Below are 16834 nucleotides of genomic sequence, written 5' to 3'. Positions count from 1 at the left end.
GTGGTTTCAGCCAGAGCTGCAGAGGGCGCATGTGAAGCAAGCCCAGCTGCAGAGCCGGAGATGCTGAACTCATCAGACCTAGCATCCTCTGAAACGTTCTGAGTGGCAGAGAAGCCCCGGGCGTAAAGGTTTGTAGGAGCTGCTGGATGGCCAGAGAACGCTCTGGAGTGACTGTGGCCCTCAATTGGCTCGAGTCTAAAATTATCCCCAGGAACGACACTCGTTGGCTGGGAGATAACGAGCTCTTTGTAAAATTGACCCTGAGCCCCAAGCACTCTAAGTGGTTGAGGATGATGGATCTGTGGGATACTAGCTCCGCCTCCGACTGGGCCAGAACGAGCCAGTCATCGAGGTAGTTCAGTATGCGCATACCCATCTGTCTCAATGGGGAGAGAGCCGCATACATGCACTTCGTAAAAGTGCGGGGAGCCAGAGATAGCCCGAATGAAAGGACCGTGTATTGATATGCCATCCCTTGGAAGGCGAATCTCAAGAATTGCCTGTGATGGGGGGCTATCTGGATGTGAAAATAAGCATCTTTCAGATCCAGTGTAAAGAACCAGTCTTCCGGGCGTATTTGCGGGAAGACCTGCTTCAAAGTGATCATTCTGAATGAGAGCTTTATCAGGGCCCTGTTCAGATGTCTGAGATTGAGAATGGGTTTGAGACCGCCATCCTTTTTGGGGATGAGGAAGTACCTGCTGTAAAAACCTGACTCGCTCTGTGCTGGAGGAACCAGCATTTCGCCAGCATGGTGTTTACCTTGGAATGCAGGACATGTGCCTCCTTGCTTTCCACAGAGGTTTGGACCACGCCGTTGAAAAACGGGGCCCTTTGAGCGAATTGGAGTACATAACCTCGCTTTATTATGTTCAGAACCCAAGCTGACACTCCGGGGATGGCCTGCCAGGCCTCGGCCCGTGTGGCGAGGGGCTGAATTGGTTCTAGCACTAAGTCGCTGTGAGGGACTGTGGTGCGTGTATCGGGTGGAAGAGGAAATTTGCTCTCTTTTTGAGTATGTTTGTTTTTTATGTCCGCTATCACAGCGGTGCACTGCCAGGGCGTTTGAACAGGCTCTGTGCAGGCAACAAACACTTTTTCTTGAACACCCGGAACTGAACGGGGTGACAGGAAAACTGGGCGAGGCATTTTGGAGGGTGGTCTGGCTGCGGCGGGACTTAGCCTCCTCCTCTTCCTCTCTTGGACATCAGGCCGACTTCTGAGGCGCAGGGTCCAACGCTATCTTGGGCCGGGGTCCCTGTTGCACCGGAGGAGGGTGGTGCCTAGCAGAGCGTGAGCGCCGTCTGTGCTCAGAATGTGGCACAGGCTTGTCTTTGGGCGGCTGCTGTTGAACTGGCGCTGACCTAGGGCGGCTCGAAGCAGAGGAGCTGGAGTGTTTTGGCAAAAAGTGTCGCATGGCCGACTTTGTGTCGCATGGGACGACTTTGTGCCACTGTGAAGCACTCGGCGAAACCATCGATGGCGGGCCCAAAGAGACCAGTGGGGGAAACTGGCGAGTCAAGGAAGACGGCCTTATCCGCGTCCTTGATCTCAGTCAGGTTGAGCCATAAGTGGCGCTCCAGCACCACCAGGCTGGCCATCGAATGCCCAATAGCCTGAGCCGTGGTCTTCGTGGCGCATAGGGCCAAGTCCGTGGCACTACGCAGCTCTTTGAAGGTGGCTGAGTCATGCCCAGCCTCATCCAGGTCCCTGAGGAGCTTCGCCTGGTACACCTGGAGTACAGCCATGGAGCGTAACACTGAAGCTGCCTGACCGGCCGAGGTGTATGCCCATCCAGCGAGGGCCGAGGTGGTATGGCAGGGCTTGGATGGGTGGGTGGCCTTCGTCTTCCATCCAATGGCAGCGAGCGGGCACAGGTGTGTGGCCACAGCTTCATCCAAGGGAGGCAGCTTTTCATTTCCTTTCTGCCCGGCGCCGTCAGCAGAGGTGAGAGTGTGAGAGGCAGAAGGATGCAGGCGGGTAGAGTAGGGAGCGCGCCATGACTTAGTGAGCTCGTCATGCACCTCTGGAAAGAAGGGCGCTGACCGCTGAGGAGGTGCTTGTCGACATCCAGGCAGGTTCCACTCGTCTAAGCGGCTGCGTGTGGGTTCCTCAGGCGCAGACCACTTCAGACCGAGCTGCTCGACTGCTTTGGACAGCACACGGGTGAGCTCCGAGTCGATTGAAGCCCTGGTGTCAATCGGCTCCAAAGACGGCAAGGGGGCGGGGTCAGGAAGCGAGCCCGACCACTCCTCGGCATCCAAAGCCGCCAAGGACATGCTGTCAACCTGTGGTTCATCATTAGATCCCCCGAACGAGACCAAGTCGCTCGCGATGGCAGAGGGGCATTGGTCCGGGCGAGAGAAAATGACGGGGGAAACCTTTTCATGTGGAGAGAGTGAGGCACGCGGGACCTGAACCGACGTGAGCTCACTCTCATCCGAGCGCTGGGATCCTCTGCCCCGCTGTTTTTTCCTCACCGGCTCCTGGGAGGAAGAAAACGGGAGGGCGCGAGGGGCGGAGTCGCATTCTGAGAAGAACGCTATCCGCGAGCAAAAGGGGCAAGACTCATACCCTCACAATGAGAGTAGGTCGATTCAGTGAGCGTGGCTTCTGCGTGGGACTTGCCCAGACATCGCACGCACTCACTGTGCCCGTCATCAGCGTGCAGAGGGGCTCTGCACGTGCCACAATCGTGGCGTGACATTTGTATCAACGTTGCAGAAATTTGCTCTTTAGAAAAAGCTCTTTTAGAAGCAACAGTGTTGCAAAGGATACACTGTAATGCACTCGCACGAACTGCAGGCGGCTTGGGGGCGAAGCTCTGACCAGGCTGCTAGGAAGCGGCGTGTGAACAGAGCTGCTTGAGAGCGGCGAGCTGATCTGGCTGCTGCGAAGCAGCGGGCGATCAGTGTAGCACGAGAGCGGCGATCTGAGTGGCCAGCTGAAAACGGCGAGAGCTGCAGGCTGCTCGAGGCGGAGGCTACTAGAGAGCGGCGAACTGCTTGAGAGCAGCGAGCAGAAGAGAGTGGCGAGCAGGGAGGCGAGCTGATCAAACTGCTGCAGAGCGGTGAGTTAATCAGCGGTGAATCCAGCTGCTTGCAGATGAAGGCGGCTTCAAGTCTCGTAGATCAAGCGAAGAGATGATATCTGTGTCGCTGAAGGAGAATGAATCGATTTGCCATGGTGAGATGGCCACTTATATAGCCCGAGATCCCGCCCCTTTTGGCGGGCTCGAGCGGGCTCGCTCACCATTGGCTTGCGCGTTCCATGCCGTCATTGGTTCGTTTTCATTAACTTCACGAACCAATGGCCGTGCAGTTCACGCTGCGTGATTATATAAAGGCTTCAGAATCGGAGAAAAAGGAGTTTTTCCTATAGCGTCTTGTCTTATCAATAATCAATATTAATTAATAAGACGAACGACGCAGTACTCGTGTAGTATCGCAAGGGAACAAGTATTCTCCTGTGTTAGAGTAGGTTTATATATGATAGCACTCTGTTATGCTATATTATCATCTTTTAAATTGTTTAATATATCGTGAAGCCTTAGAAAACGATCTAATTATGATTTTACTTTTTATTTAATATTTTGGTGAAATCGAGCACTCAAAATGAATTGAGGAATCGGGAAATCTGGCTACAAATATCTTTACCATGGTTCAAAATCCAATACCTAGCACATTAAAATATTGAATTATAAAATAAAATATTGAATTATAGCGATGAAAAAATTGCATTAGTATCAAATCAGAGATATGCGTTGGTGGTGGTCAAATCCTTAACGTCGTTAAACATGTTTAATTAATCTCACCCCTTAACTACAATAGTCATAAATAAAAAGTTCCTCATGTTTGTGAACATACCTAAAAATGATGCACATGATTAATCTTGTTTTCTTTACTTTTTCGCTTCTCAGCGCCAGACTGCTGTTGTCAGTGTGAGGTGGGGGCGGGGCGAAGAGGGAATGGCGTGTTGCGTGTTTCTATGTTTCTGTTTACATTTATTTTTAAGTTAATATTACTATAAAATAGTAATATTACTATATTACCTACAGAATATTAGTTTATTTATATATTTTGACTTTTTTTTTTTTTGAGCAAAGGTGGTGCCCCCCCCTGGGAGTTGGTGCCCTACGCAAACTGCGTACTCTGCGTATAGGGAGCGGCGGTACTGCCGCTATAGGTAAATAACTAGAAGAATAACAAAGTGCAGTGAAGTAACAAACCAGTGTGTTTATAATTTCAACAATACATTAAAATAATATGGTAAGAAATACAAGTTTGCAAAAAAAAAAAAAAAAGTGTTTTGTACATCTAAAAATAACTGGAAGCAGATGACACCAGAAGCCAAACATTCAATTTACAAATGGCTGTGCCCACTCTTACATTAAAAATGAGATGGACAAGAAGGAAAGTTAACTGTTGATCTTGGAGAAAGGCTTTTACTCTGCCTCTTCTGCACATCAGTGCATGAACTGTTAACGTTTGTTTCTATACAGTATGTTGTTCCATTCTATTTAAACATGTCACTTTGCCTGCATTAAAGGATTTAGGAATCATTTTATAACTGATAATGTTGAAAGCTAGTGATTATCTACATGTTCAGGTTAAATCCTACATTTTCCTATCAGTTCCTGTCAGTATTACAGTGTAATTATATATTTAAGTACTGAGTAATAATAATTAATTACATGTACTTACTAAAGCGTTGAGGTTAGGATGAGGGTTTGGTTTAGGGTTAATTGCATGTAATTATGCATAATTAATAGTTATTACTACAGTAATGTAACGTGTAACAATGACACTGTAAAATAAAGTGTTACTGACTTTTTTTAACACTTAAAAATAAGAGATTAAGGAATAACAACAAATTTAATTAGGTTAGGGATTATTTTAGTACTGACTCAAATATAGTGTTTGTTTTTAAAGTACATTTTTAGAAAAATATTTTTGAATAAATACAATTTTGAATACATTTATAAAACAATAATAATTTTTATGCTTTAACACAACAGAGGTTAAAAGGATATTCACCTTGTAGCACATGGTCCCTGCCGGGCACTCGCATCAGGAGAAATGTTGAAATTCTTCACTGTCACTTTAGAGCAGGGTAGAGAGTGATTCTGAAGTAGCCCTGAGATATCTATGAAAAAGTATTCAGGATTAGTAGACAACATTTAGCTAAATGTTCTCAGAACGTAAAAGGAATGGAAAAAATACAGTGTTCCATGACCAATTTTAGGAAGTTGAATTTCACATAGCGTGGCATTAATGTGTGAGATGTGGAAAAAGCAACGAGACAGAGCGGTCACAGACATTTGTCTAGCACGTTTCCATTAAAAAAAAAAAAAAGTGTTCTATGTGAACCGGCCATTATTCTGCCCATTTTGTACTTAAAACAGGGTTTTTCTGAGGTTACTTCACAAAACCTACCTTGCATGTTGAAGAGAAATATGATGTCACCACCCTTGATGAACTCTCTTCTGATCAGATCATCTTTCATAATGGCATATGTATAGACCGAAAAAAGACCCACATATACGGTCTCATTGCCAATGGTGACTCGAGCTCCATTTTTTCGAGGATTGTCCCAGTAATATCTGCCATCTGTTACAACAAAATATGTCTTTTAAAAAACCAATTAAAGGTAGAGATAACAATGTATTTGATCTTTAGCTAAATAAAATTCTGCATAAAAACATGTGATGTGAGAGAAAAATAATAGGATTCTCACTGGAAGAAATCAAAGTAGGGTCAGTGGTGATGCTTTGTTCAGAGGACATGCGCTTCTGTATGTGTGGATTCTGGTCAAGCATCTGGAAGGTTATTTGTCTCCATGGACAAGGCCATTGCAACTGGTCATCATATGCACCAGATACCAGACGAACATACATGCCAAGAAAACTCTGATACACTACTAATGCAGCCTGAAAGCGATAGCCATCACTAGAGTAATACAATGGACTGTAATGTATTGAATATTCCATTATTGAAAAGTTCCTTATCTGCCATGTGTGGGGACACTCAGTCTCTGAAATATTGATATCATCCAGTGAAAAGCCTCCACTGGAGTTTCCAGCTCCTTTACGGGCTTCAAATACAACTTGGAAGGTTTTATTTGCATTCAGTGACACGTGATGCAGCTTCCAGTAATTACCAGGGAGTTCTGCAAGAAATTAATCAGTAACATTAAACATCTTAGGAACATCTTGAAAAACAGACCTATATGTTTTGTAATATGTAGTACTTGAGGAAGAGACAGACCTGTGATCTGATCCATAAGTCTGAGAGTTCCTTTGTTGTCTGCTTCATTCTGGTACTCTCGGATCCAGATGTTGAGCTGGTCAGACTCATTACCACTGTGATAGTAGTAGAACTGCAGACACTGGACACTGCAGTCTCTTTTAGGGGTCATTGTCTTGCTTTCCATTCTGGCTGTGTCCCCTTCATTTCTGCCCTCAGTGCTGAAGTGCATGAAAAAAGACGTCCCTGTATGAAAACAGGTAGTTGTGTGAGACTGGGCGATACAGTGACTGCAACTGTGGATGAAAGTGAAGCATTTCTTTTTGGGCAATTAAAAAAGTAAATCTCTTCCTGTGATGTCAAAACAGACACTTTCCATTGACTGACTGACTGACTAACAGATCTCACCATTCTGTTCTTTGCCCAAGTAGGTGTGGTCAGTCACACTGATGCCACTCACTGACTTCACTCTCTGCCAGCCATAATCAGCAGCAGAACAGACGCTCATCTGACACAGAGATTCATCATCAAAACTGCAGTGGTCAAGAAAAGAGATGGAGGAATCTGTAATGCAAACGGACAAACACTGAGGCAAAATCATTTCCTTACTTCCTCCAACTTCCCTTCATGACATGTTTTCCCTGGTCTCCCTTACATCAGGCTTTAAGTCCTATTGAAATATTAAACAACCAAAAAACTGCAACATTTTAAACTTACATAGAATCCACATAAACTATAAAACTATAAAATCTATAAAAGCCCAAATGAAAACAATATGTTTAAAATACTCACTGCATTTATAGAGTTTGTTGAGCTCAATCGCATCATATTCACTGATGTCCATTCGTTGACCAATCACATCCTGGAACTCAGGACGCTTGGTGATGATCGTGGATCCATTACCGTTACTGAAGGCATTTTTATCATAATGCATCACAGAGTAATAGTCATATGGGGTGCCTTGGGTGGTGGTCACATTCTCACTGTATTTATTGAAATTGCTCTCCTTCCCTGAAAATAAAGACCAGTTGAGTTATTAAGGTGATTGTTTATACAGAATGGCTTACTTAAGAGCTGATTAGTTAAATGGGCACTGCAAACAGTATGTCAGTGTATGTCTGTATTTAACTGTTTTACTCTTTTCCTTAAAAATAATAAAAGTGCAGGGCTACCTTTTATGATGTTTTCAAATTTGATGGTCACATAATCATCTCTGTCATATCTTGACTGCTCATGCCAAAATCCTAGTGCATGGAGAAACTCATGCTCAACAACGGCTTTTGTTCCACAGCCATCTCCAATGGAAAGAGTCTGACCTCCAGAAGATGTGCGCCCAACATATGACCAACACCTGCAAAATAAGTGAGAGATAACAGCACATTCACGTCGCACATAGTTACAATAATGTAATGTTAATAACACTAGCCCCCGATTTCACAGACAAGGCTTAAGATAGTCTTAGACTAAAATGCATGTTTGAGCTGTTTTAACTGAAAGCAACTTGTACTGGCATCTCTTAAAATATGTCAGTGTCATTGTTTTGTCTCAAGATGAACACCAAATGATTTCTTCTAGTGTACGTTTATAAAAGCTACTTAAAAATCCTAATTAAACTAAGGCCTAATCCTGGCTTAGGCTAAGCCCTGCCTGTGAAACCGGCCTAGAAATAAAATGATAATCTTCACAAAAAAGTATCCAAAACTATCAAATAACACTTATTGACCAAACAATGTTAAATGTTTATATACACCACCATTCAAAAGTTTTAGATCGGTAAGATTTTTTTAAATGTTTTTAGGAGAACTCTCTTCTGCTCACCAAGGCTACATTTATTTGATCCAAAGTACAGCAAAAACTGAAATATTGTGAAATATTTTTACAATTTAAAATAACTGTTTTCTATTTGAGTGTATTTTAAAACTGAATTTATTCCTGTGCTGGCAAGGATGAATTTTCAGCATCATTACTCCAGTGATCCTTCAGAAATAATTTTAATATGCTGATTTGCTGCACAAAAACATTTATTATGATTATGTTGAAAACAGTTTGATAATTCATAAATTCTTTGTTCAACATTAATCTGACATTAAAAGCTTTTGTAACATTATAAATGTTTTTATTGTCACTTTTGATCAATTTATTGCATCTTTGCTGAATAAAAGTATTCCTTTCTTGGTAACACTTTACAATAAGGTTGTATTAGTTAACATTAACTAACCATGAACAACACCTCTGTTCAGCATTAGTTAATCTTTGTTAACGTTAACTCATGCATATATTAATGCATCTATTCATGTTAACAGCTCAAGTAGTTAACATTAGTTAATGCATTAGATAACATGAACTAATCATGAACATTCACTACTGTCATCATTTACTCACCCTCATGTCGTTCTACACCTGTAAGTCTTTTGTTCATCTTTAAAACAAAAATATACAAATATAAAATATAAAATCTGAGATATTTCTGTCCCTTCAGTCTATGCAACTACCACATTGACATTTCAAAAAGTTCATAAAGATATCATAAAAATAATCAAAATGAATAGAGCGTTTTAGTCAAAGAGACACGATCGCTTTATATGATGAACAGATTTAAGCTTTTATTCACATATAAACATTCATCAACTTATACATCGGTTGTGGAAGCTCAAGCATGTTTGCTTGACGTGCAAGAATCAATGAAGTTCATTCTCGTGTGTTAAATCAAGTACGGTTGAGCTTCTGTTTATGTTCACTGATCAATGTTCATCTGTAAATAAAAGCCTAAATTCAATCTGTTATAAAGCAATCGAGTCTCTTCAAAACAATTTGAAATAAACTGCTCAGCTCATATGGATTAGTTTTATGATCTCTTTATGAACTTTTTGTAGCGTCAAAGTGGTAGTTGCATAGGCTGCCAATGGAGAGAAAGATATTTCATTAAAAATATCTTCATTTGTGTTCGATGAACAAAAGTCTTTCAGGGTTTGGAACGACATAAGGGTGAGTAAATGATGATATAATTTTTAGGTGAAATAACCCTTTAAATAATTACAACTAAATTATTTTATAATCCCTAAAAGTTTCTGTATGAAGAGCCTGACAGAACCCTTTAAGACTCTATATAAAGAACCTTTTCTCCTAAGAGTTTATGCAGGTATCCTCATGGCAATGACCTTCTCGCCTATCTAACTCCTCTCCCATCTGGATCTGGTCATTATATGGACTGTCTCTCCGGTCAAATGCTGCTTTCACATGCTCTTTGGAATGATCGTAAATACGAGTTTCCTAGATAAAAATTGCACATAAATACCCTCCCATTTTAAAACTTGAATGTGATGAGCTCATAATCACAACTGCAAAAGTGGGAATTATCAAACTTCCGATAGCACGTGAAGGCAGTATAACCCTCGCCTGTCTGATACCTCTTTTGATTTACCCATCTTAGAGTTGGCCCCAGTCACCCCAGTCTTCTGTTTGAGTTTCTTATAATGTCTAAGTTAAGCATCTGTCTGCTTTTGGGTCCAAGAAAACCTGATACTTCCATAAAATGTATATTTTTCTAAATATTGTGGCAAAAGTCTTTACAAGGAGTAGTCAGGTTCTCCAAAATTTTGACTGGTAGTGTATAGGAGTTTATAAACTCATGAATGTTTTATACTACACATTCAATGTAGCACAGTTTAGACTATATTCTACTATGTATGATATTGTGCATAACTAACTGGAACCATACTGTACCCTTCACGACTCTCCACAGAGATGTAAAAATTTTCTGCTGCTCTGGGTTTAAAGTCAATACATGATTTCAGTCTGAACTGCTCAAAGGCTCTCAAAATGACTCCTTTATAGTTCATACCTATAACCACAATCAGAAACAATAATCGAAAACAATATTAAAGGTAATTTAAATATTTCAAATTTGATTTGATAAAATGCATGAATAATTAATGTTTTCTTACTAAGATTCACACTCAGCGTATATGGGACGGGAATATCCCACCGGTACTTATTCCCAAGAATGGCGCTCTTTTGATTAGACTTTAAAGCAGATGATTATTTTAAGTATCCTGAGAATATTATATTGACTGATTGTTGAATTATCCAATATTCTACTTTTAGAAGGTCTTTGAACAGAACTCACCACCATGATATCTCCTTCTTTGAGATTTAGACCTAATACAACAACAGTGTTGTTTACAGTTAATATGCTTGAATAAAACAGACATAGACATTTACAAACAAAAACAGATATGTTAGCTTACTGCTTATATAAACATACTTGAGTTCTTCAAATAAAATTTTGGTTTTTACCTTTATTTATATCTGGTATGTCCTTCCATTTCTCAGTGCCTTTAAATAAAATATCATGAAGAAAAGAAAAAGACAGTAGCAGACAAAAATGTAATTTTAGTGAAACAGCCAGAAAGTAAAATGACAAAAAAATGAGCCATCACATATTCTCACAGTGATGACAATAATCAAAAACATCTTGCACGCTGAAAACATTCCAATAAATTTACAACATATTAATGTCAGTGACTGTGCTGTACTTACCATTTATATCTAGTGGGGGCTGAGAACATGAGATATGAAAGCAATATTCAGACATTAAGAAAAATACATTTAAAAATCAACAGCTGTATATCACCTTTACAATGACAATGTATATAACATAAGCTTTCTACTATCCAACTTACCATTGGTGATGCAAGACAAAAAGCCACAGCCAAACTCAGCAGAAGAAAAGCACATAACTGCATTTTTACTGGGAATCATAATGATCACATTTTATGAATGATGTTTTATCATTTGCATTAAAATTTTCAAGCAAAACGGAAGGGATACACTGAGAAATTTTTTAATAGTATTTATATAATATTTTTTAATAATAATAGTATTTTAATGCTGAAATACTAATATCACAGTTACATTTAAGAAAATTAAAATATGTGATTAAAAACTCTTGAAGAAAAGGGGATACATACCAGTTTTCAGTCATTAACGGCTGAAGTTAAAACATATAACTGCTTGACCACCGAGCTTGGCAGGTAATAACCAAGTGAGATTCTCTTGAAGTTTGACAAGTTATTTACATATGCAGGTAGGCCCTTAGGCTAATGTCACGGGTTGGTTGCAGTAAGGAGAGAAGAGGTGAGGATATAGATGCAAATTTAAAGGTGGCATAGTTCCCATCAGGTGCATTTTTTGTGTGGGTTGTTTTTCATTTATTTAAGCACTTATTGAAACTTCAACATGCTGTGTTTACACTTGGCTTTAACATGTGATCACCACGAGTCAATATTTACAATATTTAAAGTCAGGTCTGTAATAGATCTTTATCACACGCGTTCAAAGGCGGAAACTTTAAACAGTAACTTTTTCTTCAACGTGTATCAATGGCAGTGCCCATGTGAGTTCTGTTGATCATTACACCAATGTGTTGAAGGGGTGGATTTACAATTCCCTCCTCTTTTAATTTACAATGAATAGGCAATCTGTCACAGTCACCATCTCCATCACCTTCCCTGAACTTCCCATCATCTCTCCTTCTGCTCACCTGCTTACGCTCAGCAATCACCCGCACCTGATCATCATCACCTCATCATTGCAACCAGCATTTAAGCACACACTTCACTCTGGCACTTTGTCTGGTCTTGTTTGAAGAAGGACTCACTTACCTGTCAGCACTTACCTCTGTACAGTGTATGCTATTACCTCCATCATCTCTTGACCCGCCGTGTCTCCAGCATCTCCCTGATCCTCTGTGTCTCCAGCGTCTTCCATATCAGACTCCGATCTCTCTCCACTCACCAGCCAAATTGTGTGTGCCTCAGCTGCTTTCATCCATAACCTCCTCCATCACCTGCAACGAAACAGAACTGTCAGTATTCCTACCATTATTGCATTTATTGCTTGAACTTGCTATACTCACCTGCTTGTTACTTGCTTCATTGAATAAGCTCTCTCATTATTCCAACATTGTTGTTAGTCTGTTTTCTGTAACACAATCAATTTTTTTTTTTCTTAGTTATTACATATATTCTGGTATTTGTTACATGGAATGGCTGTATTTGGTACCTAAGAAGTGACTAGGGGTCTGACCCAATTAGTATTTTTTCACTGTATGAGAACACGATGTGTGGCGTGAGCACGCCATGACTTTTCAGACGTAGCAACATTAACTAAGGGGCGGGTCTTTGCGAAGGGTCAATTACAGTTTTTCTGAATTGCTAAAACGCATTTCTTGAAACTATGCCTCATATTCTCAAAACAGTAAACACAAATCCATAACGTCTCACCTAATTCCCCAAACATCCTATTTTCAGGTCAAAATGAAGCTCAACACTCAAAACCATTCACTTTTGCTGAAAAAACAAACTTTGCCCTCAGACATCACACACAAGCCCTCAAAAACACACAAACTACAACATAGTCTTACACACTGGTGAGATAAATTCAAAACAATACTATAAAAACCAAAACCAAAAAACAGTAATAAGTTATGTTGCTTGTGGTTCTCCCCCTCATGGAACTTTTACATGATGAACATGTGTATACATTTGCACATTTTTTTTATTCCTTAATGTAATGTACAGTACAATACACCAAACAACAACAAAAATATTCTGCCCCAGCATCACATCTTTGGTCTGGGACAGGCCAGAGAATCTTGTCAACATCACAGGCAGTACTGGTCCTATCCAAGCAGCGGGGGGAAAATCCTCTTGCATGCCTGATCCACCCCTGGCACGTATCAACTGAAATGTTTAGTCAGGCTTCTTCCACTCCATCATCTCTGTGTCCTACAAAAATGGAAGTACTGATTACTGTGCCTATAACACATACTTTTTACAAAATGGAAGCAGACAGAAACGCTATCTGTGTGTAAGGCAATTTTGATGTGTTGTAACAGAGTACAGCACTCAAAAGTTACAGTAGAGTACACCGTAATACGGCACCAACAACACTTAATTTTACTTCCAGCTACTAATTTACATTATAGCAGAAAACTGAATTTATTGTGTCAGATCAAATACAAAAACTCTATACTATAATAATGGCTGATTTCAAAACACTGCTTCATGAAGCTTCGGAGCGTTATGAATCGGCCATCACTATATAAGTCGTTATTTAGTTTTTTTGGCGCACCAAAAATATTCTCGTTGCTTTATAATATTAATATTGAACCACTGTACTCACATGAACTGATTTAAATATGTTTTTAGTACATTAATGGATCTTGAGAGAGGAAATGTCATTGCTGGTTATGCAGGCCTCACTGAGCCATCGGATTTCAACAAAAATATCTTAAAATTTGCGTTTCGAAGATTAATGAAGGTCTTACAGGTGTGGAACGACATGAGGGTGAGTAATAAATTACATTATTTTCATTTTTGGGTGAACTAACCCTTTAAGATATCAAGTATTTCTTAAGGATTTATGTATTAAGAGTTGTTTTCATCTGCACCATCATACTACAGACAACTGCTGGTGTAATTATGCGGATGGGGAGAGATGAATGATGATTCTAAAGCAATACATGCAAATATGAGGTTAGTTTCTTTAATATATTACAAAGTGCATGAGTAAAAATTATGCTAAAAGTATTTGTTCTCAGACATTTGTGTGTTGTATGTTGTACTACATTTTGCTCAAAATCTCTTAACCATGGCAGGAAAAACAGACAATTTAGAGAAGGTATGTAATGAGTTCTACACTCCTGCTTGGCAGAAAAAGGATTTAAAAGGAGACTTCTCCCAAAAATGAAAATTCTCTTATCATGTACTCATTCTCATGCTGTCTCAGATGTATTTGACTTTCTTTCTTCAGATGTACACAAACTAAGATTTTTAGAAAAATATTCCATTTTTGTCATTCCATATAATGCAAGTGTATGGGACCCTTAAAGTTGACACTTCAAAAACCCACACAAAGTGAACAATGGTAACTCACATGACGCGAGTTGATGAATCAATGTGTTCTGACCTAAAACGACAGGTGTGTGTAAGAAAAAAACAAATATTTTAAGCTTTTTAGGTTTATAACATTCACTTCCAGTCAATGGTTATACACAGGTTAATGAGATTGTTGTGAAGTGTGACACAAGTACATTCTGAAGCTCACACAAGAAGTGATGCGGAGAAAGAGGAGTGGTATTCGTGGTTTCACAATTCGCTTATCTCACTGTTGAAGTATCAACTTTAAGCTGCCAATCCACTTGCATTATATGGACTCACAGAGATGGATTATTTGGTAACACTTTACAATAAGGTTTCATTTGTTAAACATAAATTAACTACATTAATTAACATGAACAATGGACAATACTTCTACATCATGTACTGTAATTGTGTGCATTGTGTATTGTTTGCATCAGTGAAAATGCAAAGTTGGACTGCATAATAATGTAATATGTGTGTGTTTGTGCTCTCACCTAGAGCCTCGAGGTGAATTAAAAAAGGGAGTGTCTGCTGAAATGCCTTATTGTGTACCTTGGGGAAGATGTGGACAAACTTATCAAGGAGTATCTGGTAAGTAGTTTTGCATTAATCACTTAAGCTTTAAACAATTCGAAACCACATTTTTTTTTAACCATTAAGCTCATAAACATGGTCTCAGGTCATATAAAAATACTTGTACATTTGCCTAAATCTCATACATCTGTCCATGCATTAAACTATTTAATATTTTTGGTCACAGCATGTTATGACTTTTTGAAGATAGATATTATATAATACTTGTACCAATGCTTTACTTGTGATAAAGTCAAGTTGCTATGAGAAAAGAAGAAGAGCCGATATGAAGTATCTGCTGGACTTTGCAAGTCATTACATTTTTTTTATAACTAGACCTTTTGAGATTTGATTGGGAGAATTTCTTTGTGTACATATTTTTCATATAGGCACTGATTTTACCAAAATAACTTGTAATAAAAATGTCTTGTCTTTGTCTTTTATTAGGTTGTTCAGAAAGATGAAGCTAAAACAGATCCTGAGAGATGTACAATGTTTGTCATCAAGGAAGATGAGGATCCTCTCCTTCACAATGCATTGAGACTGTTTTTTTTTCCTCAAGCATTGATGTGTGAAACGCGTACCGGCTAGCCTAACTGGCAGCAAAATTCATTTGAGACTTTTATTTATTTTTGTTTTTTTGTTTTGTTTTTTGACAACAGAGAAGGTGATGTATATTTTAAAAAGACAATGACATCACAATAAACATTAAGGCCTTTGGAAGAGAATATTCCTGTCTTTATTTATACTAAGTCAACTAAATTAAGCATTTACTGGTAATTTTTCTTTTTTATATTAAAGCATATATAGCTTTTGTTCATGGTAAAATCTGTAGCAGAGCAAAACATTTTATTATATTGACTTGCATTAAATAAAGTTTTGTATTGACTAAAGAAAATAAATTGGTTAAGGTATTATTAAAAATATACTTTGTACTGAATCAGAAATTTAACTTGAGTAAACTTAATAAAATTGCTTGTAACAAAATTACAGCAATTTATTTAGTTTAGTTCAAAGTAAATTTATACTTAATAGTATAAATAGTAAATTTATACTACAACTAATAAATTTAGCTGTAACAAATTACAGTAATTTTTTTAGGTTGGTCCAAAGTATCATTTTTTTTTCAGTGTACACCTACCTGTTTTCCTCCCTGAAGGTTCTTATGATCGAGGCGATGGTGAAGCAACTGAAGTTTGGCTGAACTCATTGCCCAGCCTCCATTGTTCATACCATGGACAAGGACATGGTCAACTAGTGGCACGAATTTCATCTGAGACTCCTTGTCTCCTTGCCCCTCGTCCTCGTCCTCCTCTTCCTCTTCCTTCACCCCTTCCTCCACTCCTTACTGCTCTTGCTCATCCTCTTCCTCCTCCTCCTCCTCTCTGGTGTCCTCAACCTTTTCAATCACGTCTCTCTGGATCCATTGTTCCAAAACTGAATTAACTGACTCAAGCTCTTTTATCTCTCTATTGAAGGTTCTGATTGGTGTGTGATAAATTTTGACTCTTAGTGTTTCCACGTGGGTAACTGTGTGCTAAATGAGCTCAAGCTATGCTGACTTGAGTGAACAATATTGAATGCTAGTGCTTTATAAATGACAACATGGTGTAGGCAATGAGAAATGAAGGTATTTGTGTGTAGAGTTTTGCAGTGACAGATTCATGTCAAATCTGATTCATGTCAAAACAGGAGAATAGTGTTTATAGTTTAGGGAAATGGGTGTGCTTTTTGATAAATGGTGTTATTTTAGTTCAAAAGTCTGGTTATAGTGTTTAAGCAATCGAGAAAAACTGTAAGTGTTATTTTATGTGTTTTAGTAAAGAGAAAGACCTGATTTTGATGAATGGTGTTTTGATAATGACGATGAATGATATTTTATCATTTGCATTAAAATTTACAAGGAAAATGGAAGTGCTACACTGAGACATTAATTTCTGTCATTAATCACTCACCCTCCAAGCCCGTAAGACCTTCTTTCATCTTCGGAACACAAATTAAGATTTTTTTGATGAAATCCAAGAGTTTTTTTGATCCCATAGAAAGCAACATAATGCAGTTCAGCACTTCAGACACAGGAGCCAGCCAATA

At 39.2% G+C, this 16834-nt stretch overlaps 1 protein-coding gene and 1 long non-coding RNA gene across 9 annotated transcripts in view; both read right to left on the bottom strand.

Moving 5' to 3' along the window:
• The window catches only part of LOC127497446 (meprin A subunit beta-like), a 68476-nt gene that overhangs the window by 8286 nt on the left and 43356 nt on the right, over window positions 1-16834 (bottom strand). For 4 of the 8 annotated variants that reach the window (XM_051865916.1, XM_051865920.1, XM_051865921.1 and 1 more), the window contains exon 14: window positions 5037-5145. In XM_051865916.1, the coding sequence (XP_051721876.1) occupies window positions 5037-5145 (109 nt within the window). Of the gene's footprint in view, window positions 1-5036; window positions 5146-5435; window positions 5610-5736; window positions 6169-6266; window positions 6492-6653; window positions 6810-7037; window positions 7257-7417; window positions 7597-9968; window positions 10087-10189; window positions 10269-10371; window positions 10396-16834 lie in introns of those variants that run through there. The other 4 variants (XM_051865918.1, XM_051865917.1, XM_051865922.1 and 1 more) reach the window with 3 other exon arrangements.
• Window positions 10541-11284, bottom strand: LOC127497451 (uncharacterized). The gene is made up of 4 exons (XR_007925550.1): window positions 11216-11284; window positions 10928-10995; window positions 10785-10803; window positions 10541-10580 (listed from the first exon to the last, which is right to left on the bottom strand). It is a non-coding gene; the product is annotated as an uncharacterized LOC127497451 (long non-coding RNA).

Source organism: Ctenopharyngodon idella, chromosome 16 (assembly GCF_019924925.1).
Source record: "Ctenopharyngodon idella isolate HZGC_01 chromosome 16, HZGC01, whole genome shotgun sequence".
NCBI lineage: Eukaryota > Metazoa > Chordata > Actinopteri > Cypriniformes > Xenocyprididae > Ctenopharyngodon > Ctenopharyngodon idella.
This window is presented reverse-complemented; position numbering and strand designations above follow the sequence as displayed.